We start from the raw sequence: 22848 nt of genomic DNA on the forward strand, positions 1-22848 counted from the left end.
GAAAGTAAACTCCGTACATTTAAAGGGGTAGTTCACAAACATTTTTAAAAGAGAAGAAAGAGGCTTATTCCATAGCCAGGTAGGGTTAAGTAAGGTTAGTGTGAGAGAATTTGAGGTTAAGAACCAATGAAGCACAAAATACTTGCCTATTGTATTTCAGGGTAATTAACTTATAGGCCTATGGTTGAATGTTTGGTTTTGTGAAAGATTTTGTCATATCCCAATGCTAAAAATGTTGGGAGTTTGTTGTTTGTTTGTCTGTTTAAAAATCTTAAACTGCCTTTGAGACGTGATGCAAATACTTCTCACTGAGGTCAGGCTATCCTTGCTTCCTAGGTTTCCATTCTTTTCCCATCACTTGAAAAGTTTGCAAAGACATCCACATCCTGAAAATCCCCATCCAAGATTGCCATGTTCCAAAAACCCTTCCTTGGCCCCAGTTGTGGGCAGAGGGTTGATGGTTGTGCAGCAGGATTTTTTTTATCTGTTTCTCCAAAATCCTCTTCTCAGGAAAAAAAAAAGACACCAATTATTAGCAAAGTTCAAGCTTCTTGCCTCATTCTTGGCTACTAGGTATAACCGATTATCTCATCTGGATTCATGTGATTAGGTATGGAGCAATATGAATATGTAATAGAAACAACAGATACAAAAACACATCATGATTTCACCCATTGACTCAACTGCCGAGCCACACAATTTTCATTACCCACACAACATATTTTATACAAGAGCTGGAGGTAAATAGTTTTTTGATGGGTGCACTGATGGCCAGGTGTTGGGCGTCATATAATCAGACAGCCAGAAAAGAGAGAATAAAAGTGTAAAATAGTGTGTTTATATGCAAAGAGGGCAGGTTGACAAATGACACTGCATTTAATGTACACAGCAGTCTTACGAATAGGAGCACGCGTCAGAAAATCTCATCAGTCTAATGGAGGCAGTGAACTGTCACCCTCTTAACTCCCAGCTTGTGTTGCATTTGTAGAGCAGGGAGGCTGGAGGGGGGGCTGCTGTGGCTGGTGGCAGAGGTTAGTGGGTGGGGGAGGGTTTAAGGCCAAGCGTCAAACTCAAGCTGGCTTGATTACTCTCTCACCCAACAGAAATGATAGGCTGAATGTTTGCCAAGCCACAGGAAGCCAGCCAATGTTGTGCTGCTATGAGAGTCTGTCTGTTTTCCTGTAGTAGAGGTGTGGGGTTAGCAGAGACCACACAGCTTGAACAAAGGGCCACAACATCCACCGATCAGGAACATACTGCTCTCTGCTGGCCAGAAGGCCTGCTGTAACAACACATTGGAAATGCAAAGTCTATGCCCAGAACCAGAGGCGAATGGACAGGCAAGGCAGGCTGACTCACTTGAGTTCACAGCAATGTCTCAAAAAATGGGAACCCCCCTAAACTATGACATCAATAGGACACCTATGGAAGCCTAATGCATTCACTTGAGAAAAAAAAATTGCCCTGTTTTTCTGAATTAATGAGATGATTATCTCAGAATTCCCAAAAAAAAATCCCAAGAGAAGCTCTCATTTCTACTTGAGAGCTCGCAGGATTTTGAGGTATCTCGAAAATCCGAGTCGATAGGACCAAACCTAACGAGATGGAGGTCGCGCACTGTCATACACACAAACCTTGTGCGGCCACAGTGGACTCGCGAGGTTTGGTAATATGGAGGTAAATGTACTGCCGATTGACTCAGATTTTCATGAAATAATGGATCAAATTTTGTTTTTTTCGACTCATAGAGCGTCAGAAGACTATTGTCCTTTTTGAAGCAGAACGTCCGGCTCCCCATTCATTCCCCATTCACTGGATGAAGCTCCTCCAGCAGCGAGCCTGGAGAACTCCAGGTAAGTTGTATGAATAAAAAACACTCACCCGAGTTTGTACTGGCATGAGAATGAGTAGATAATGACCAAATTTTAATTTTTGGGTGAACTATTCCTTTAAGCCCTTGTTTTTGCCTAAATTCAGACTTTGATGGGGTTCTTTTTATATATTTCCCTATTTTTATAGACATTCTTTTTGGGCTCTAGTCAAGTGGAATGATTTCAGAGTTTTTCATGTCAATATTAGCTCATTAAGGCATGTTAAGCTTTAAGTTTTTGGGGGGCATTTTTTCACCATTTCATTTTTCACAAAAAATTCTAACTTACCCTTCCAAAAACGTAAGATCCTATCTATATTTTTTACACAAAAAGATAGTATATGTTATTATGATAACCCTGACAACAAATCTCTTGAATATATTGTAAACTTCTACATGCAAAATATTTTCTCCACAAACAGAAAGTCTGAAAGTCTAATTTACTTCCCTTCCTAATAGAACTAAGAGTCTCTGAGCTTATTGAAAGATTGGAAGAGCTTGAATTTACTAACTCATTATGAAGCTATATTTCAACAATACTTGTTATATTTCTGAACTGAGTTTTGCTTTGTGTTTTAATGTGTCTATGCATAATGTTAATGCTGTAAGGTTTTTTTTCTACCTGACTAAAAAAAACAAAAAACAAAAACAAAAAACTAACTCACTTCCACTGTAGAAAAGGCCAATGTTTCCGTTCCATTCTCTCTTTTCTTGTCTCTCTCTCTCTCTCTCTCTCTCTGGATTGCTCTATTGCTCTGCTATTCCATTAATCCTAAAGGCTACCCATACCAAAACTGGAAGATAGTATCAGGAGGTATTTAGCTGCTCAGAAGCCACTTCTGGATGATGACCAGTTCAGGTGAGCAGCAAGGAAATCAACATTTTCATTTGATTACTAGATAGGGGAGAGTGGGGTAAAATGAGCCAGTGGGTAAGATTAGCCACCCCCTGTATGCTAGCGATCAGACACTGTGTCATGTGACCAGACATTTAGGAAGAGACTTCGGAACCAGCCACATAGGACAAGTAATAAGTACATTTATGCTCATAAAACTGTTTTTGCAACAAAAAGTATTTTTTTTATATTCATTATTTAATGGCTGTTGTCTCAATGCCAATTTAGCTACATTCAAACATATGTTGTTCTATGACTAAAACCACATAATTAATTAGCAAAAGGTTAGCAGTGAAGGGGTAAATTGAACCAAAAGCCAAGGGGTAAATTGAGTCAGTTGTTCAACTTACCCCCTTGTTGATTTCTGATACAATAGTATTTTAATGAATAACTATGCAATTCATTCATTTATTTATTTGTTTTGTATCTTGAACACTATAGAGCAGTATTTCTGAACCCGGTCCTCAAGGACACACTGTCCTGCAACTTTTAGCTCCAACTCTACTCTTGCACACCTGATTCAATTAAGGTTCATGAGAATGTGTGGCCCTTAATTGAATCACGTGTGCAAGAGGAGAGAAGGATGTTGTTGGTTGGTTTGCAAAAGGACATGCAAGCACATACTGTTCTAGTTCACTGTTAAATTCAGGAAGAAACGCCTAAAATGACATACTCAAAATGAATCAGGAATAGCTCAGCAACCATAAGGCTTGTATGCATAGTTCTGGTCTCCTTTGATAGGTAGCCTAAGACGCTAAGGAATATGAATCCATTGTAAGTAAACCTATATCTATTACCATTCCAGAGTAAATGGAGATGCAATAAAGGAAAAAATAAGATTTTCATCCTCGCCTAGTATAAAATATAAATTTCAAAGGTAATATCACCATTATAACGAAGATCAGCACAACCAGCACAACTCCATAGCAGCCTTCTCCAAAACAACTGTCAGTGGAGACCAGTACTTCAGAGTTCCAAAAAGACCTACAGTATATTTACACCATAATTTAGTGCAAATCTTAACTACAGCTGATTGATTTGCAACAAATGATGGTGTATAGGTCTTTCTATTCACAGTGTGATTGTTTGGCTGTTTTTGTTTTGGAACTCTAAAGAACAGGTCCCCATTGACTTCAATTGTTTTGGAGAAGGCTGCTACCAAGTTGTGCTGGCAACCTCCCTGTGTGTTATATGGACTAACAAATTTCACCTGTTTCATTTGGCATGAGGGTGAGTAGATGATGACAGAATTTTCATTTTTGGGTGAACTATTCCTTTAAACCTTTGCATTGAATTGAACTGAATTCAACACACTTCGTGGGTCTGTACCGGATCTGTGCTTGTTCTGTACAATAACAATGTCACAGGACCATCTCATCCCTCTAAAATCGGACTAACATTATAGCTAACATTACTCCAAGATCATCAAGAACTTCGCAGAAGATTCCACTGGTGGTGAGTCAACATTAGCCTCACTTTACTTGGTTGATTCAGCAGGCTAACATGGTGATGTTGGTAGCCTCGTTTTAGCTTTGAGAAAACATTGATTGGTGGATGGCAGTTTCATAATTTGATGTTGGTGATGTTGTGATGTTGACATGGTAACACGTGAAATAGTTGATAAAACAATTTTGTTCTTTGCTGTGGTGGTAAAATTAAAGTGTGGGTGGACGGCTTTTCATTGCCTGGCCCTGGTCAATCATTTGAGCTAGCTGCCCTAATCACTGTCCTGCTCAGCCAAGCATAGCAGATTAATCTCCAAAATCATACAAACTTGACCGAAATTCAGTAAGCCTGCCTGCAAAGTAATGTTACACATTGCATAAAACAAGGAAAAAACAGTCTCATGCATGCTTTCTGCCTTATCCCGTTTGGCCAAATTAATAACATTATGTCAACTTTGTAAATAGCCTACTTCAGTTACAATACTATACCTGCGACACGCCCACTTCCGGTTTAAATCCGAATACAGACACAAATAGTGGCACTAAACAGATACAGATGGCGTTGCGTTACACCCCTAGTACCTGGGTTGAAATGCTTTTTCTGAAATAGTAACGTTGTAGGTACATGTACAGGTTGGAATTTGAAGGGATTTGCGTATTACTGTAGGTATCATGTGAAATAAATTCAGACAGACAAGATATCAACGCACATGCGCAATAGCAAACATTTGAAATTTCTTTTATCATCACTGCGGGAAACCCGCAGTTCTGGCAACCCTGCCTACGTGACCACACCGGAACAGTAAATTATTAGTTCTCCTGACTTAACCTTTGTGATATCTTCATATTCTGTATGCTCTCCTTGTCCTCGGGTCAAAAATGACCCGCTCTCACTGTCCCTCCTAGTATAAAGCCTCTTCATTTAATTTTTTACCCAAAATCTATTTTGCATGAAGAAACAACCTGAAACCTATCAACAACTTGGGGAATAACTGTGTTTTCCTTCCCCCAGGTATTCTGTATTTATTCAGTGTACACCACTGTGTGGTTTTACTGTAAAATATACATCATAGGTTGGCTAGTACTGAACCACCCCTGATTCTATTTCTTGCGAGAAAACAAATTTTCCCATGAAAAAAAAGAGTGCTTCATAGTTAGCCTACTACAGATCATTTATACATTTTTTTAAATAAAATTTTAATTCCTAGTCTGTAATTGATTTAATAACTGTCGGGTCCAAAATGACCCGAAGATAATCTTTGTACCATGATGGTGTACAGCTTTCATAAAAATATTAAAAAGGTAGATGTTTCACTTTTTCTAATTGTAAGATCACTCCAGGAGAAGTCATCAAATTTCATGCAGAAAAAAATACATTTAGGAAGTTTTCACTGCTGTTAAACTCAGAAATGGATCATTTTTGACCCGAGGACAACACAGAGGTTAAATGTATTTGTTAAGCCAACATTGCAACTTGTTCTGCAAACTTTCAATCTCTAGTTAAATTGGGACAGGCTTTTTTTTTTTTTTTACAGATATAGTGTTTTGCCTATGTCACATATAGATCATGCCTCTGGTTAGTCATGCTCAATAATATCTTTACATTATGCTCAATAATATCATAAATGAGTTCCATTCCTCTCTGGGTGTTTCCATAGTGTTTTAATGTTGATAATGTCCATAATGTCACTCTACTCTCTCCCGTCACCTACTCTAATGGCACACATTATTTGAATGTCACTGTGGTATCGGGGTGTGGAAAAATCTAGAGACAAAGGTAACCCACTTAGGATATGGTACTTATTGTGTGAATTCACTGTCTGAATCTCTGTACAATATCACCACACATTGTGATATTCCACTGAGCTATTGTTTCACACCTGATGCTGTAATGTTTGATGACGGATGGTCATTCCTCCGGTTGGTCATGCTGTCTCTCTGTCAAAATTAAGTGTTGAGTCAGATTTGCTCAGTAATATCATAAATGACTTCCATTCCCCTCTGGTATTGCTCATAAGCTCAAAGTCACAACTGATGATCTGTACAATTGAGAGCATAGCTTGCTCATTACAGGACAAAAGGGGGGAATGGGGGATGTGAAAGTATTGATTTTGATTGCATTTGTTTATTCATTTGCATTTTAAAATGTATTTATTAATTAATTAATTAATTTAGTCATATTGAATTAGTATTGAGGATGATCGTTTACAGTATGTTGTTTTACTTTCATTTCCTTGATGTTTAAGTACATTAGGGGGGTGATTGTTTATAGATTGTATTTATTAGATGTTTCCCTTTTTCAGTCATCTTGAGGGTTTTTGTCCTATATATGTGACTAGGGTAGTTACCCACGTCTTTTACTCTTCCCTTGTCAGTGGTGGGAGGAGAGGTTTGGCCAGCATGGAACTTTAGGTCCTGGGACCTCTGTCTGAGTAGGCATGTTTTTGGCTTTTAGTGCCATCAGTCTTTCGGCTGATGGACGAAACTCTCAGGACACACTGCTAGGTTAGTCAAATGCTGTACTGCATGTTATGGGTATGTTACTGATGATCATGTGATTGTTTATGATTATGTTATATATGTGCATACTGTTCATCTCATTGACCACTTCTGTATTGCTCCAATTAAGCCTTAGGGACAGATAACCGTACATGAGATGCACTGTCTCAGGACCATTCATCTCATCAGTTATCAGCCATGTGGCGACTAGAGTCTGTTATTTAGTCTGTCATTATGTAACTGGACACTATGTAGATCGAAGGGCTGTCACAGTAGAGAGAGACTGACATCACTGATTTGTACATGTTGTTCCTCGCCAATGATCATTAAACTTGTAATGTAATTAACTGATCAGATCGACTCCTGTCTGTTCCTGTGTTCCAGTATCAGTATCGCATACAATAAAATAAACAGTGTTTATGAATTGTCAGAGCAATACCTTATATTTAAATTCTCATCATAGTTTTATGTCATTGACAGCCTTATTGGTTGTGGTTGACTATATTTTGAAAAAAAACAACTTGATTTTAATCACGTATGGTTTATTTTTTATATAAATGTTCATGTAGCAAAAAACATCTTGCCAATTATGATTTCCTTACAACAGAGCAAATGGTCTTTCCTGAGCATTACAGTAGTTACCAGCAAGGGACACTTGCAAGTAAGTTATTGTGTAAGTAAGTGATTTTATCACCTTTGGTTTATTTTTTATATAAATATTTATGTGACAAAGTTGATCATTACAGTTGTTACCAGCAAAGGACACCAGCAAGTGACTTATTCTTGGTTAAATAGAAATAAATAGATGAAGTAGTACAAAGTTTATTTTATTATACAACCATTTATTTAAAATAAAAAAAACTGTTCCATCAAAAGCAAATGCTGCAGTACAACAGGATAAACATTCACCAAAGCAATTCAGATGAGTAAAATCCATGTTTTAGATAAGCTCGAAAAAGGTTAGGGTCCCTAAAAAATAAGAACAGTTTCAAAAGCTATGCTCATCTAGTACACCTTTGCCTGTGCCAAATGGTTATCCACCACCTTCATAGATGAAGGAAAAACAGACCTTTAGTTGGCTATACTAATCAGTCATCAATCTAAAGATCATGAGATCTTTCCAGTTCAGGGATTGCTTTTCTCTGCAGACGAGGAAACACAGAACAACGACTTTCATAATGAATTAATATATTTATTAACTACCTACTAGACAAACAAACAACAAACAAACATCTAGCCATGAAACGGGAAAATGTATGGTACCTGGACAGATGATAAACCAGAATAAAACACTAAACTATAGGTTGAGTAGTTAGGCCTACAAGGCCGCGAGATCTGAATCTCTGTTGGTGCTAAATCTGGTTTGGTTGGTCTTTGAGTTGGTGACGGCATCATGGCCTCCTGCATGAATCAGGGCATCAAGTGGACCATCAGCCGAAGGTATAAATGCCAGTCTTTCTCTACATAATACACAAATATGTTGACCGGAAATGATTTGAGGTTTGAACTTAGAAATTAGCTTTTCAGTGATACAGGTTTGAGCTTTTAAATGCAATATGTTAATGTTGAATGGCCTATGTTTTATTTATTTATTCGAAGAACAATAGAGCTTGCAGAGAACTCACCCACTGCAAATACTGCATGAATGGGGAATTGGGGAAACTGCAACTTGTTTCAAACTTTGGCTAAAATCATCCTCATGAGAGCGTGAAAGATAAAGAAGACTTAATGTGATTTTGCATCTAGAATGATTTAAATGTTTTCATGGACGGTGGGGGGCAGCAATATGCTTTTCAGTGTCTAGTCTGCCGGAAATTGTATGAGGAGAAGAAGAAGAATAAGAATAAGAAGAAGCAGAAGAAGAAAAATAATTTGTCACGTGACTTTCCTTGCCAGTTGAACTTCCTGTTGTGGCATTCGTTCTAAATAATATATTTTGGTCTCTGATATTCATCTGTGTTTGCAGCCAGTCAGAGGTGTAGTTTTATAAGACACCGTTGTAACGTTGGCTAAAGTCATACTAAGACTTGGCAGACTGGTTTGGGATCAAATAGGTTAGCTAAGGTAATTGGTTAATACCAGTTGGCGCTAACTTAGAGTGACAGCAAGTGACGCGGATGCCTTTTTAGTTCTTGCTTTTTTCCATTACAGCTTTCCAGTGTGTTGAACTTCGATAAAATCTCATCAGGTAGTCAGGTTGCTAGCTAGACACGAAGAAGAAGAGAAGAGGTTGCTCGCTAGTAGAATGGCAAATTTGCTTTCAATGCAATGCAGTGCCTCTCTAAGGAAATCTGGGAGTCTAAAACATTTAAGGACTGCTGCATTGGTCATCGACAAGCGAAACTACAGCAGCAAAAATGGGTCAGAGTACCTGCACCAAAGTGTTGTGCCATCGATGCATTATCAGAAGAGTTTGCCCAGGTAAGGCGCTAAATGTGAATTTTGTCGAGTTCAACGTTATTACATTACAGTACATGTTTATCAAATTCGACGTAAAATTTGTGTCAATGAACACACATTACCTTGGAAATGTCAGATGCATATAGGTGGTGGTCTAATGTAAAGAAGGTGACCCATTAAGCTGTAAGAGGAATGTAGGTGAAAGTGCACAATTGAGTTGAGCTCGAGCACAGGAAGGCCACGCGGGGGCGGTGATACACAGACTGAAAACGAGTTGTAAGGCTGTTGATTTTCTATTGCATTAATCCTGTATTCAACTGTTTAGGCTACCCGTACCGAAACTGGAAGATACTATCAGGAGGTATTTAGCTGCTCAGAGGCCACTTCTGGATGATGACGAGTTCAGGTGAGCGCAAGGAAAGCAACATTTTCATTTGATTACTAGATGCAGATGCCGTGCTCAAACCTAACTCTTCAAATCTGAGCTGCAACAACCTTTTGTGTGCCCTCAGAACAACAGAGAAGCTTGCAGAGGATTTCCAGAGTGGTGCGGGGAAACAGCTGCATGAAGAACTGGTCGCTCAGGACAAGAACAATAAGCACACCAGCTACATTTCAGGTGAGTATGCGAAGTAACTGAATATCAGCACGTGTTTGTAATGCATATGAGCAGAAATGTATTAAATCTACTCACATCTTATCTTTCAGGACCATGGTTTGACATGTACCTGTCTGCACGTGACTCTGTTGTGCTGAACTTCAACCCCTTCATGTCCTTCAATCCTGACCCGAACACAGAGTACAACGACCAGCTTGTGCGGGGGACCAATATGGTTTGTTCTGCAGTCCGCTTCATGAAGACACTGCGAGCTGGATTATTGGAGCCAGAGGTTTTCCACCTCAACCCAGCTAAGAGTGACACAGACGGCTTCAAGAAGCTCATCCGTTGGGTCCCCTCTTCGCTGTCTTGGTATGGAGCCTACATGGTGAACGCTTACCCCCTGGACATGTCGCAGTACTTTCGCCTCTTCAATTCCACTCGCATCCCCAAGCACGGGCGAGATGAGCTCTTCACTGATGAGAAAGGACGGCATCTCCTAGTGATGAGGCAAGGCAACATGTATGCGTTTGATGTAGTAGACCGGGACGGGAATTTGGTGACGCCTGCAGAGATCCAGTCACACTTGAAGTACATCTTGTCTGACCCGACGCCAGCACCCGCCTTTCCTCTTGGGGTCCTGACCAGTGAGAACAGGGATGTGTGGGCCGGGCTGAGGGACAAGCTGTTGGCTGCTGGAAATGGAGAGGCTCTGCAGATTGTTGATAGCGCCCTCTTCTGTCTCTGCCTCGATGACGAGAGCATGCGGGACCATATTCACATCTCACACAACATGCTGCATGGTGATGGATGCAACCGTTGGTACGACAAGTCCTTCAGCATCATTCTGACCAAAGATGGACAGGCGGCCATCAATTTTGAGCACTCTTGGGGCGATGGTGTAGCCGTGCTCCGCTTCCAGAATGAGATCTTCAAAGACACCACAGAGAAGCCGCTGGTAAACCCTGGCTCTGCTGCTGCTGCTGTGGATTCAGCCTCTGCTGTGCGCAGACTCCAGTTCAACCTGGACAGTGAGCTGGAGAATGGCATTTTGAAAGCCAAGGAGAACTTTCATGCAGCTGTGTCAAAACTCACCATTGATGCCATGGAGTTTAAGAAGGGGGGGAAGGAACAGTTGAAGAAGAGCAAGTTAAGTCCAGATGCTATAGCCCAGCTGGCTTTTCAAATGGGCTTCCTGAGGCAATACGGAAAGACAGTGGCCACATATGAGTCCTGCAGCACTGCAGCTTTCAGGCACGGCCGCACAGAGACCATCCGGCCAGCCACCATTCACACAAAACGCTGTGCACATGCTTTTGTTTGCCAGCCAGGGCAGCACAGTTTGGAGCAGCTGCTGGCCATGCTCAGTGAATGCTCTAAATATCATGGGCAACTCACAAAGGAAGCAGCCATGGGTGTGTATATAACATTTCTACATGTATTTTTATATTTCAATAACCCTAACTCACTGATATACATAAGAGATAAATGCAGGCTGTTTTTTTGCAAGCACATCCTGAAAGCAATTTTCATCACTAGTTCTGCGTTCTTGCAGTCATTACACTGTAGGCTCTTCCTACCTCATCGGTAGCATTTTTTTAAAAGTGCTAGTCAAGATCCAGTAGTCAGCTTCACCAATCAGAAGTATTAACAGGAGAGACAATCCCAGCTGATAGTTTAATGCCTTTTTTATTTCTCTCACCAGGACAAGGTTTTGACCGGCATCTGTTTTCCATGCGATACCTGGCCAACTCAAAGGGCCAGGCTCTACACAGCTTGTACAACGACCCGGCTTACGCTGCTATCAACCACAACATCCTCTCTACTAGCACCCTCACAAGTCCTGCTGTCAGCCTTGGTGGCTTTGCCCCGGTGGTGCCTGATGGGTTCGGTGTGGGCTACGGCGTTCATGACGACTGGATCGGCTGCAACGTGTCTAGCTACCCGGCTCGCAACGTCCATGAGTTCCTGCAGTGTGTCCACAAGTCCTTAGAGGACATCTTCACTGTCCTGGAAGGAAAGCTTATCAGCTAAGGAAGAAATGTGTTTCTCATTCCCAAAGAGGAAAAAAGCAGTTTTACTATACATTGAATGTGAGGGCAGTCATCCTCCACCTCAGGTTTGTTGACCAACATTTCTGGGCATCGATACATAAAGTTAGACAGAGTGATGTACTTTTGAAAATAAACCAACAGCAGTCTTCATCATTTTTTGAGAAATATAGCACTGGGGTTTAAATGCTTCTTCTGAAATGGCAACACTGTATGTACATGTTAAGGTTGGGATTTGGTAATTACTGTAGGTATGTGAAATAAAATTGCAATTGTTATTTAAGCCACAAATGGGGAAAAAAAACTTTTTTTCATCCTAGCCTGTGAGTGGACAAAGCGATAGTAATTGTTTAATGACAAACTGCATCAAACATCTGTGAAGTAATGGGGAAATTGTTGGGTTTGTACTAAAACTGATGTCATACACAGACTTTCATACATCAATAACCACTAAGGCTTACACTCTCTTACAGTTTTGTCCATCCTGACACTGTACTAGACTCATTGTGATGGTGTGTTGGCTGTGTTTTAGTATGATTAAGGACTAAGTAATATAGTGATAGCCAATTTCACATAAACCTTTAATGTTCTCTGCAGTGAAAATATATTCACGAAACAATACTTTAGACGTTACACCATTACAGACTGGGGAGATTCTGTGCCTTAGCAAAAAGAAGTGAATTTCAAACAAGCAGCATTTATGAATTGTCAGTGCAATACCTTATATTTAAATTGTCAATAGAATTTTATGTCATTGACAGCCTTATTGGTTGTGGTTGAATATACTTGAAATAAAACTTGATTTTACGTTTATCAGGTTTGGTTTATTTTTTATATAAGTGTTTATGTAGCATCTTGGCAATTATGATTTCCATACAACAGAGCAAATGGTCTTTCCTGAGCATTACAGTCGTTACCAGTAAAGGAGAGTTGCAAGTAAGTTATTGTAGGTTAAAAATTACACATCATTGAAGTTTTTCCAACCCTTTATTTAAAATAAAAAACAGTTCCATCAAAAGCAAATGTACAAATGCTGTAGTACAACAGGATAAACATTAACCAAAGCAAGTCAGACGAGTAAAATCCACATTTTAGATAGGCTTGATCTTGAAGTGTAGGCCAATGAGACTGAAGACGAGACATTTCAGATCTTGAACCAGGTAGTAGAACACACGAAGACCTTCAGGGTCCCTAAAAAACAATAACAGTTTCAATATAGTTGAACCCTTTGCCTGTGCCAAATGGTTATCCGAACACCTATTGGATAAAGTACTTACTTTGACTGGTTGACGTCAATCAATGAGCCAATTTTGGATGTTGTGAATGAAATATGCTCGTCTCCTATGACAATCTCCAGCTCCTGTGAGAGTAAAGGGGAATAAAAACAGAGCGTGTTTCCAAAGAAATCAAGAACACAAACAGTAGGACAACTTGATCTGCCAAAGCTGACTTAATCAGTGCAGAGCCTATTTACTGTGCCCTCAATTGTTAACAGCTTTGTAGGTACAGAAGGACCTGGACAATCTACTGTGTCAGAGAGAAGCAAAAAGTTCGATCAGATGTAGAAAAAAAATGGGCAAACAAGCAGCCAAAAAAAAAACTTGTGAGTGATCCAGAACAGAGGTGGTGAACAAACCTGTCTGCCAACTCTGTCAGGGGGCGGCCACAGTGCATCATCTTCCTTGGTGATTTCACTGTCATCAATGATCCTCTTCAGCTCCTCCATCACACTCTTGTGTACATAGGCCTGGGTTGGTGAAAATGGACACAAGACATCAGTGCAACATCAGAGACATGACCTGGGATAAACTGTGTAGACTTCAAGGCCCTGCACTGTGTTTACAGACCGTGGTCTTACATGACTAAAGTTACAACCAAGATGGCGAAGATTTCCACACGTTTAGTAGATAGTAACAATGCTACTACAGTTCACGAATAATCGAAAATGTAAATGCAGTTATACCTCTTTTCTGATCATGACGTCATTCTTGTAGTTGCTGTTGTTTGCGTACCTCAGTTTACCTGCAAGAAAATATTCAGTTTTAAGCCAAGTTTGCGATTTAAAAAAAAAAACAGTATACAATCAGCTCAAACAAAACACACGTACTCGCATCGACTAAGTTAGCGGTAGTTACCAACTGTACCGTCCACATGGCGCCATCAAATGCTCATTGATTTGTACTTAAATATTACCACGTTGTTAATGCTTTACAGGTTCAGTTCAACATAATTGTAAAGTGTATTTTTCATACAGTGGAAACAACACAACGATAAAATTGGGCGCTAGCATCTCAAACGATTCCAATGCGGCCTAATGAGAAACAGCAAGCCACTCTCGTTGGCTAGCGGTGTTAGCTTGCAAGCAGGAAGCTAAAAGTGCGACATTGCCGCCTATTTACTCACCGTCCGGTCTGAATTCGAATTCCAGGAACTCATGTCCAAACTTTCCCTTGTGCCCAACATAATATCGCAAATAGAAGTCACTTGTTGACATTTTCACTCTTCAGAAAGCAACAGTCTGTGTGAGGTCCGAGGGAACAAAACTAACGTCGGCTAACAAGAGTAGTCCGGAACGGGACTATACCTCGCTTCCCTTGTACGCATGCGCAAGGTGTCGCGAGTTGTTGAAGCCGTCGCACTGTAATGATGTCATCATCTTCCGCACAGAAGAGCGGAGCACATGTGTGGTCGGTGTTGAACGATGGCAGGGTCAGTTTCACAAGAGCTCGAGGATTTATTGAATCCCTTGCCTAAATTCGCGGATCCGGAGGACGACCAAGATGAAGCGACAAAAGCCAAGGTCATAGAAAAGTTTAATGACGACGATGATGAAGATGGATTTGGCGTCAGTGTTCTGCGGAAGGACAACACAACCCTGCTCTCAGAGACAGACGGTCGGTACTTGGGAAAGGCAGTCTCCCGTAAACAATTGCTGATGGATATTGATGGATCTGGAGAAGATGATGATGAGGATGAGGAGGAGGAGGAGGAAAATACAGGAGAGCAGCAAGAAGAAGAAGAAGAAGAAGATGATGATGATGATGAAGTTTCCCTAGGGGACGATAATGAGGGTGATGATGATGAAGACACTGTAGATGAAAATGAGGAAGAAGACGATGAAGAGTTGGACGTAGAAGACATAAAGACATTGGTGTCTAAGATGAGGAGCACTGACATCAAGTTTCCTCAGGAGGTGGACCTCCACAAGCTGACAGAGGGCATGGACGACCTGGGAGAGAGCGAAGAGGACGAGAGCAGCGAGGAGAGCGAAGGGAGTGACGGAGACGACGACTCGGAGGACGATGAGATGGAAGACGATGGTGAAGATGAGGGAGCGGTGAGGACGTTTTCTCAAGATAAAGTGGACGAGGCAGTGGAGAAAGGGAAAGCGGTAAAGAACCAACTTGCACTGTGGGACCAGCTGCTCGAGGGGCGAATTAAAATCCAGAAAGCTCTTGTGACTGCCAACCAGCTCCCACAGCCGCAGACATTCCCAGAGTTCAAGAAGAGGGGTGGGGCTGAGCTTGCGGGAGCACTGAAGAATAGCCACAAAGCTTTAAAAGCCCTTCAGAGGTCTCTGTTGGAGCTGCAGGATCAGCTGCTGTACCAGAACCCAGACACAAGGCCCGTCTCGCTGGGGAAGACCTGGGGAGCGGCAGACCAAAATGAGGATGAGGAGATAGGCAGCGATGAGAACGAGGAGATGCAGGACGCGGGGGGGTCCGCAGGCGAGGTCGGCCCCCCTAAACGTAAACTGGAGATGGCAGAGTACCCGGACTTCATGGCCAAGCGCTTTGCTGCGTTCCAGCCGTACCGCAACGCCACTCTGCAGAAGTGGCATGACAAAACCAGACTGACCATGGGCAAGAGCGGCAAGGGTTTCGGGGCGTTTGACCGGAACGTACTGACCCAGGTGGAGCAGGTGCTGATGGACAATGAGAGACTGGTGCGGCGTACCCAGACCCGACGATCAGAGTACAGAGTCCTGGGGAGCAAAGAGGCCTCTGCTCCCACGCCAGAGACCATCTCCGCAGAGGGTGAGGAGGCAGAGCACCAGCTGAAGGCAAACACACACCTCAAAGACCTGGACGAGGACATCTTCGATGACGACGACTTCTATCACCAGCTACTGAGGGAGCTTATCGAACGCAAGACCAGTGCATCGGACCCCAACGACCAGGTGGCTATGGGCAGGCAGTGGCTGGCCATCCAGAAATTACGCAGTAAGATCAAGAAGAAGGTAGACACCAAGGCCAGCAAGGGCCGCAAAGTCCGGTTCCACATCCACAGCAAGCTGGTGAATTTTATGGCTCCTATTGATCACAGCTCAATGAATGACGAGGCACGGACTGAGCTGTATCGTTGCCTGTTTGGTAACAACCCGTCGGTTGGGGAGGCAGCCGAGGTTTGACATACTCGCTTGGAGCAGACGGACAGGACGAGAAAGCCAAGGCTAAAAACAACACGGTGCCTTTTCCACATGTCTAGAAATGAAGTTGAACAGCAGGCTGGATCAGGACAGAGAGATGCAAATGCCTCCTGTTGTCTCAGTGGCATGTTAATGATGCTTCTCGAGACCGGCTGGACTGCATTCTTCCATATTTTTGGGGTTCTGGTCTCAAGGAAATGATATGGACTCATATAGATGGTGCATAGTTCATTAATAAACACACCTTGTGCAGAATGACTTTTTAATTTAATTGCAGTGTTTGGCCCAGTGAGCAATTTGTGCTAAAATATCTTATAGCTGGGGTAACCTGAGTCTTAGCAACTTACTGTGGTACAGCATTTCAGACAACAATATGCATACTTTGCTCAGTGGACTAACAAAAAAATGTATTGTTGTACATTTAATGTTGCATCCTGTTTCTTCTGTCACCAAGTCTCTTAATTGATTGAAGTAAATTGTTTACTTTAAATTGTATTACTTTGTTTTACTATTAGTAAACTGTTCTAACACATGGATTTATGACAAATTCATATTGCATGCATTGCCACAACATTACTAAGTTGAATTTATGTTGCAGTTGTTCTATGTTCATTGACACATACTTTTGACCCCAATATTTGTAAGTTACTAGCAAGTAGAATATTTCACATTTTCTGAGTAACCAGGATAGGGCACTAAGCATATGTTGCTTTTCTGTCAATGTTTAGACATAAGAGATAGAATAAAACAGAAAACTGACCATAACGACAGATGAGACCTTACCTAAGGCAGTACAACATAAGGTTACTAGTATAAGGATATTTTTTTAAATCACAAATAAAACAATTGTGAAAAGTGATGTCAATTCAAAGGAACAAAACTAGACTACCTGAGAACTTGATCACAGGTAGCATTAAACAGAACACATTTACATGATAATGATGTACAAGACACTTTACAGTTGGATGCATTTAGTAACAAGTAACATGTTAGTCAATGTACTTCATTTAAATTAAACCCGCTAATGTTCTCAAACTGACTGAGGAATCTCCCTGATGCAAGCTTAAAGGACTCAAAGAGAAATAATACTTGGTGGTAATTCGATAACAGCATAACCAGTTTTTATAGGATGGATTCTCATTAAATGAGTACAGTACAGGAATGTCATGGTACAGCTAAAGCATTAAAATAAAAAAAAGTATTACACAGTTTGGCACAAGCACAGTAAAGAAAACTTTATTTCTTTGGTGGTGTTGTCATACATGAAATGACTTGAGGTGAAAATTGGTTGTTTGACTGTACTCAGTGTAATATTTCTAATTCAAATGTCAGATTTACACACGACAAAGCAAATATTGCTCGGAGCAATCTCATACTGTACAACACAAGCAACCTCAAACCCATAATTACATTATTTCAAAATCTATTTGTGTAAGCCAAAATATGCTTTTTATAGAGCTTGAAAAAGTTGCATTGATAAAGGGAATGGGGTCAGGCAGTGAACCTTAAGGGGAGTGTACAGAAACAAGGTAAGGCTCTGCTATTAAACAGCATGTTGCTACACTGTATTTGTTGCACTATTAAAGGCTAAGGCCAAGTGATGGGAAATCTTGCAGGACACCAAAACTGTATCTTTAGTTTCTCCATTTCAGTGCTGTAGTAATGCAAGCAGCAGTTAGAAATTAAGTTACAAGTGAGCCTAATCAAGGACTCAAGCTGAACCTCTCTGTCTCTCCCCCTTCAGTCACACAGTAAATAAGCTTAAAAAAAATGAAAAAAACCTGAATACAACTGCTTCAAACCAGCGCCAAAAAGGAGTTGTTTCCCTTTTCCTGATATATCTCCTGACTCAGTCCAAACAGAATCATATCAAAGGAGGGCCTTTCATTTCTTCTGCCTTGTTAGCCACGATGTGGCCCCCACACGGTGCCTACAGATGAACTTTCCATTCCTCTCCTGAGGGGAGCGCCGTGCTCAATGAGGCCGACTGCTGGACTCCATGTTTTGCTGCTTCTGGGGTGTTCCATAGCCACTGAGGCAGCCGTTCAGCCGTTTGGTCAAACCACCAGTAAGAATATCCTGGATGTGTTGAACTATAAGGTTTATGGCAACTGTATTGAGAGAGATGGAGATATGGAGTCAAAGCAGGCATCCTGAACAACATATTTCGAGTATTTGTGGTTTTGATTCACAGTTCACTTGAGAAATGTACTTCTGACCTTCCAATTATCAAACAGACATATTTAGTCCTCAGAATAGTAGAGGCTTTCACTTCCTTAGTCTCAACAGCACAATTCCCAGGCATAAACACAGCTGTGTCCTTCACGAGAACTCTGTTGAGGCTAGCCTCTCAAAACATCCTGATGAATATTGCTTTAATACGGTCTCTATGAAAGTAGTTTGCTCTAAGAATCAACCATGTGGGTGAATCTTCAAACTCTCAGTGTACAAATGCACAAATACTCACCGAAGTTATCAGCTCCTCTGGGTATGATCACATCAGCATACTTCTTTGTCTAAATAGCATCAATAAAGACAAAACAAGTTTGACAAAAAAATCCATATCCAGGGACACAAGTAGTAGGAGTAGTACTGCATGTAGGATAGGCACTCACTGGCAGACAGAACTCCTCAAAGGCGGGCTTGACAAAAGTAATGTACTGCGCTAGAACACTTTCCAAGTCCCGTCCCCGTTCACTTATGTCACGCAGTACTGCGTAAAATAAAACATGGGTACAGTCATCATTAATTCAGCATCAACAACTCTTACACTTTGCCTCTTGTCTTTTAAAATTGCATTTGCCTTTTCTTTTTGGTTCCCCATCATGCTTGCGCATCTCACCTCTGCGTGAGAGCCGCGTGTCTGCATCCGTGTCCACAAACAGCTTCATTTGGAAGAGGTCTCGGATCTCCTGAGCATAGAACATCAGGATGCCCTCAAACAGCACCACATCGGCAGGGTACACTGTCACCGTCTCTTCTTTTCTGCCATACGCAAGATGAAAAATTTATTTTAAATATAGATCCGTGTTACCCGCTTCATTGTTCTCATACTCCTCCAGTATGACGCAAACAAATGCAATACGATGAATAAGATAAACGCAAAAAATGTTGTCTCCGTATGGACTTGCAGACTGACTCACCTGGAATGGCTGACAAAGTCATAAACAGGGATCTGCACCGTTTTGCCCTCCATGATGTCCCACAGAGTTGCAACTATGAGATCATTATCAAAAGCATCTGTGGTATACAGAAGGAAAGAGAGTACAAAACAGTCAAAAAGAATTTCTCTATGGTAGCCTGTGTTGGTGCCAGGCTTTAGGAGCTCATAGGATCCAAATCTATTCCCAGCAGGAGGTGACATGCTACCACCGGATGATAAGAGCACCAGACAGTGGCCATCCAAACCTCACACCAAATGCCAGAATTACAGATTACAGACAGATTACAGCCAGCTCAGACTGCTGCAAGATATAACCGCCACTCTGAATAGACTACCCCGAAATGGGAGACGCACAGCTATAACAGGCAAGCAGACTCTCAACACAGCTCTGTCCTTGATTACCTTGTCACTGGATCATACATGAATGGAACAAGGCCTGCTGGTGACACGGTAAATGACAAAAAACATAAATAAATGCTGAGTATATCCTGACATACCTGGGTGGTCAAAGTTGAACTGTCCCTTGAGTGCCTTGGCCTTCTGCTCCGGGGTGAGGACCCTGTAGAAGCTGTCCTGGCTGAGGATGGCCACTTGCCGCTGGTGGTGGTCGATCTTGTTCTGCCCCAGCAGCTCCATGATCTTACTGCACACCGATGACTGGCCAAGAAGAACAAAACAAGAAGAGATACGTTGAAACACTGTCTCCATTATCTGAAGCAAGTTAGCACGCTATAGATTTACAGCATCTCTCTATTATTTGGGACACTTATGTACCTTTTGACAGCTGAGGATGTAAAATCTGATGTGAACAATGCTGAAGTTATTTGATGAGACTCAACACACATCATCATTATTTCAGTACTCTGGTACTCAGGTTTAAGAGGCTGACCATAAACTGCGCAATTACCTGTCTGACCCCCCAGCTGACAGCCAGGTGTATCCCAGCTCTAACCTGGACCCAGGTTTTCAAAGCTTTTATGGTAGGATTTCAGCAATCAGATTGGGTTAAATAAGAACACTGTGTTTTTCAAAACTGACAAACAAGATTTTGATCATTCAGATTGGGAATTGGATTGGGTCGTCCAACATTATCAGTCTTAAATGTTGTTTCTGTGTTCCTCAAAACTCATAGGCAGAGACTAGGTAAGTTTTGATGCTGAAAATCAGGATCACTTGGAGACACAAAGGACAAGATATATATAACCAGGAAATTGTGATGCACCTGGTGAGAATTTTAAAAGGGTTCTTGAGTTAATGACTGAAAACAGTTTGCAGAGAAATGGGATGGCATTATATAGGCTGACTCAAAATCAGCAAGATCAGTCAGTGGATTAAATTCAACCTTCATGAAGAGAGTTCTTTTCTGAATAAAGTGCTTTTTAAATTTACCAACTAATTGAAACATTTGAATGGACCTGACAGACAGAGATATATTCTGACAGACAGACAGACAGACAGACACACACACACACACACACACGCAACAAACAAAGTGTGCAGTTTACTTCCCATTCAAATGGAGTGGAAGAACAGGTGGCTCTATCAACAGTTACTCCTGAAGGGGAAAAGGGCATGATACCAGGAAGTCTAACCCACAAACAACTGTCTGCAGCTTTCTTGAAGCAATCACTTGGTAGTCTACCTACTGTTCCTTCACTTATCAAGCCATAGGCTCCTCAAATAATTGACACTAGGTCTGTATGCTGAATTTCTATGTCATCATCAAAACCAGTGAAAGTACATGTAACCATGAGCCATTTCCACACTGTTGCAGTGAACTACTCCATGACACATCATCACACACGGCAGCCAAGAGACAGGAACAAATATTCACTTCACACATTCCAATAGCTACATTTGACACAAATTCTGAAGAATCCACCTTAAATTATCCCAGTCATCCACTATCTATAAATACTTGTGCAAAAAAAAGAAAACCAATGCTTCCATTTGTGATCTTCAAAAGAGAGAGAGCATGACACACTTCTTGACAACCCTTGAAATATCTCTTCTTTGAAATACATAATGTTGATTGTTAAAGGAGCAACAATACAGAATGAAGAATAACATTGCAGATACATAATCTGCTCTTATATGATTTTTATTCTTAAATAGTGAATGGCAATATAGGAGCCCTGTCGTGCCAACAAGCCAATTAAATCGAATGAACTAGAGAGAGAGAGAGAGAGAGAGAGAGAGAGAGAGAGAGAGAGAGAGAGAGAGAGAGAGAGCAGACAGTAAGCAGAGAGAGAGAGATGGCTCAGTATCACAAAGGAGTAAAATTTGCTCCTCTCATGGTGAGATCAGCAGGTCCATGCACAATAATGATGATCACAATAATAAAATCACCCACAGCTGCCATAGCCTACATGCTATTTGATCTAAAGCTGTTAGGCATACAGACAGTAGTGTCACATATCTTGACAGTATAAAAAAATAGTTGATATAATTATGTGCTATTCTGCTTGGTTATGCAAAATCTGTGGATTTATTGCTGAGTTTACACGCTTTCAAACAGCCGAGTCTCCATCAATGTACATTTTGGTCTGGTAATAATTTGGTCCTAGATCTTAGTGACACTGCGCAGCTGATAGTTATTCTCTTGATTGGGTAGCAAATGGAAATCTCAAATTATCTTTTAACTCGGACCCTTGCCACCCTTTAATCCCCCCGAAATTGGGAAATTTTGAATTAAATCAGCCACATTTGCGAGTCCTGAGTCCGGATTCTACCAACACACAATCTAAACAAAAGACATATGCTTAGGCTATGCACAATACAATTTGTAATCCTGGTTTGATATGCCTGGGCCTACACCACATTCATTAGTGATCCGGCTACTCCAGACAGATTAACTCTAACTGATACAATGGAAACATGATGGATATGAATATTTGCCAGAGGGCGGATGAGCTAAGTCAAAATGTTGCGCGTCATTCCTAAATGTCCTGAAATATAACATCCTTATACCACTGTGTCAGGCAGTTGATAGCCTACAAAAAGAGAAAAAAAAAATCCTCTAAAATTATGTAAATGCCAACCTTGCCGCTGGCAGTTCCTCCGGCAACACCAATGAGAAAAGGCTGCCGATTATTATGCTCATTTTCGGCTTGGTCATCTAGCTTTGTTTCGCTGTCGCCTGCCATGCTTCATCTGCAGCGCTATGCGGTCCGCCGACACTTGGGGGTGCCGGTGCTCTCGGTGCGCTCCGCCCATTCGATGATGATGACAACGATGAAGGTGGTGGTGATGATGAAGATGAAGATGGTGATGATGATGAAAATGGTGATGGTGATGACGATGGTGATGATGTTGGTGGTGGCAGTAAGATGATGGTGCTGATGATTGTGATAAAGATAAAGATGGTGATGATGCTGATGATGTATGAGTTATGGATTACTTTCAGTGGCTTTCAGATTATATTTGAGGTAGCCTATAAAGGGACAGATAACGTTACAAAGTTCAGTTTTGCATTTATTTCAGGTTTGCATGCAAACT

General features: G+C 41.3%; 4 protein-coding genes across 5 annotated transcripts; 2 read left to right on the forward strand and 2 right to left on the reverse strand.

Moving 5' to 3' along the window:
- Positions 1-8597: 8597 nt before the first annotated feature.
- On the forward strand, positions 8598-12592 carry cpt2 (carnitine palmitoyltransferase 2). 2 transcript variants are annotated; one of them, XM_071524331.1, is made up of 5 exons: positions 8598-9130; positions 9435-9515; positions 9622-9728; positions 9818-11122; positions 11413-12592. In XM_071524331.1, exons 1-5 carry the CDS (start codon positions 8955-8957, stop codon positions 11739-11741), a joined length of 1998 nt encoding a protein of 665 aa, XP_071380432.1. In that variant the 5' UTR covers positions 8598-8954; the 3' UTR covers positions 11742-12592. The 2 variants fall into 2 exon arrangements, with proteins under 2 accessions (XP_071380432.1, XP_071380433.1); XM_071524332.1 differs by having other exon boundaries at positions 9818-11050; positions 11410-12592.
- A 134-nt stretch (positions 12593-12726) lies between these two features.
- magoh (mago homolog, exon junction complex subunit) lies at positions 12727-14347 on the reverse strand. The gene is made up of 5 exons (XM_071524334.1): positions 14162-14347; positions 13722-13780; positions 13395-13505; positions 13036-13118; positions 12727-12949 (listed from the first exon to the last, which is right to left on the reverse strand). Exons 1-5 carry the CDS (start codon positions 14250-14252, stop codon positions 12850-12852), a joined length of 444 nt encoding a protein of 147 aa, XP_071380435.1. The 5' UTR covers positions 14253-14347; the 3' UTR covers positions 12727-12849.
- Positions 14348-14430: 83 nt separating this feature from the next.
- Positions 14431-18126, forward strand: aatf (apoptosis antagonizing transcription factor). The gene has a single exon (XM_071524329.1). The coding sequence runs from the start codon at positions 14460-14462 to the stop codon at positions 16167-16169; it is 1710 nt and encodes a 569-aa protein (XP_071380430.1). The 5' UTR covers positions 14431-14459; the 3' UTR covers positions 16170-18126.
- A 35-nt stretch (positions 18127-18161) lies between these two features.
- Positions 18162-22496, reverse strand: uck2a (uridine-cytidine kinase 2a). Its single transcript, XM_071524338.1, has 7 exons — positions 22392-22496; positions 19848-20007; positions 19331-19427; positions 19030-19172; positions 18803-18900; positions 18655-18703; positions 18162-18298 (listed from the first exon to the last, which is right to left on the reverse strand). Exons 1-7 carry the CDS (start codon positions 22494-22496, stop codon positions 18162-18164), a joined length of 789 nt encoding a protein of 262 aa, XP_071380439.1.
- Between the last annotated feature and the right edge of the window lie 352 nt (positions 22497-22848).

Source organism: Centroberyx affinis, unplaced genomic scaffold (genome assembly GCF_046629955.1).
Source record: "Centroberyx affinis isolate AG114_WGS23_722 - 3 ecotype Tasmania unplaced genomic scaffold, CSIRO-AGI_Caff_v1 ptg001183l_1, whole genome shotgun sequence".
NCBI classification, from domain to species: Eukaryota; Metazoa; Chordata; class Actinopteri; order Beryciformes; family Berycidae; genus Centroberyx; species Centroberyx affinis.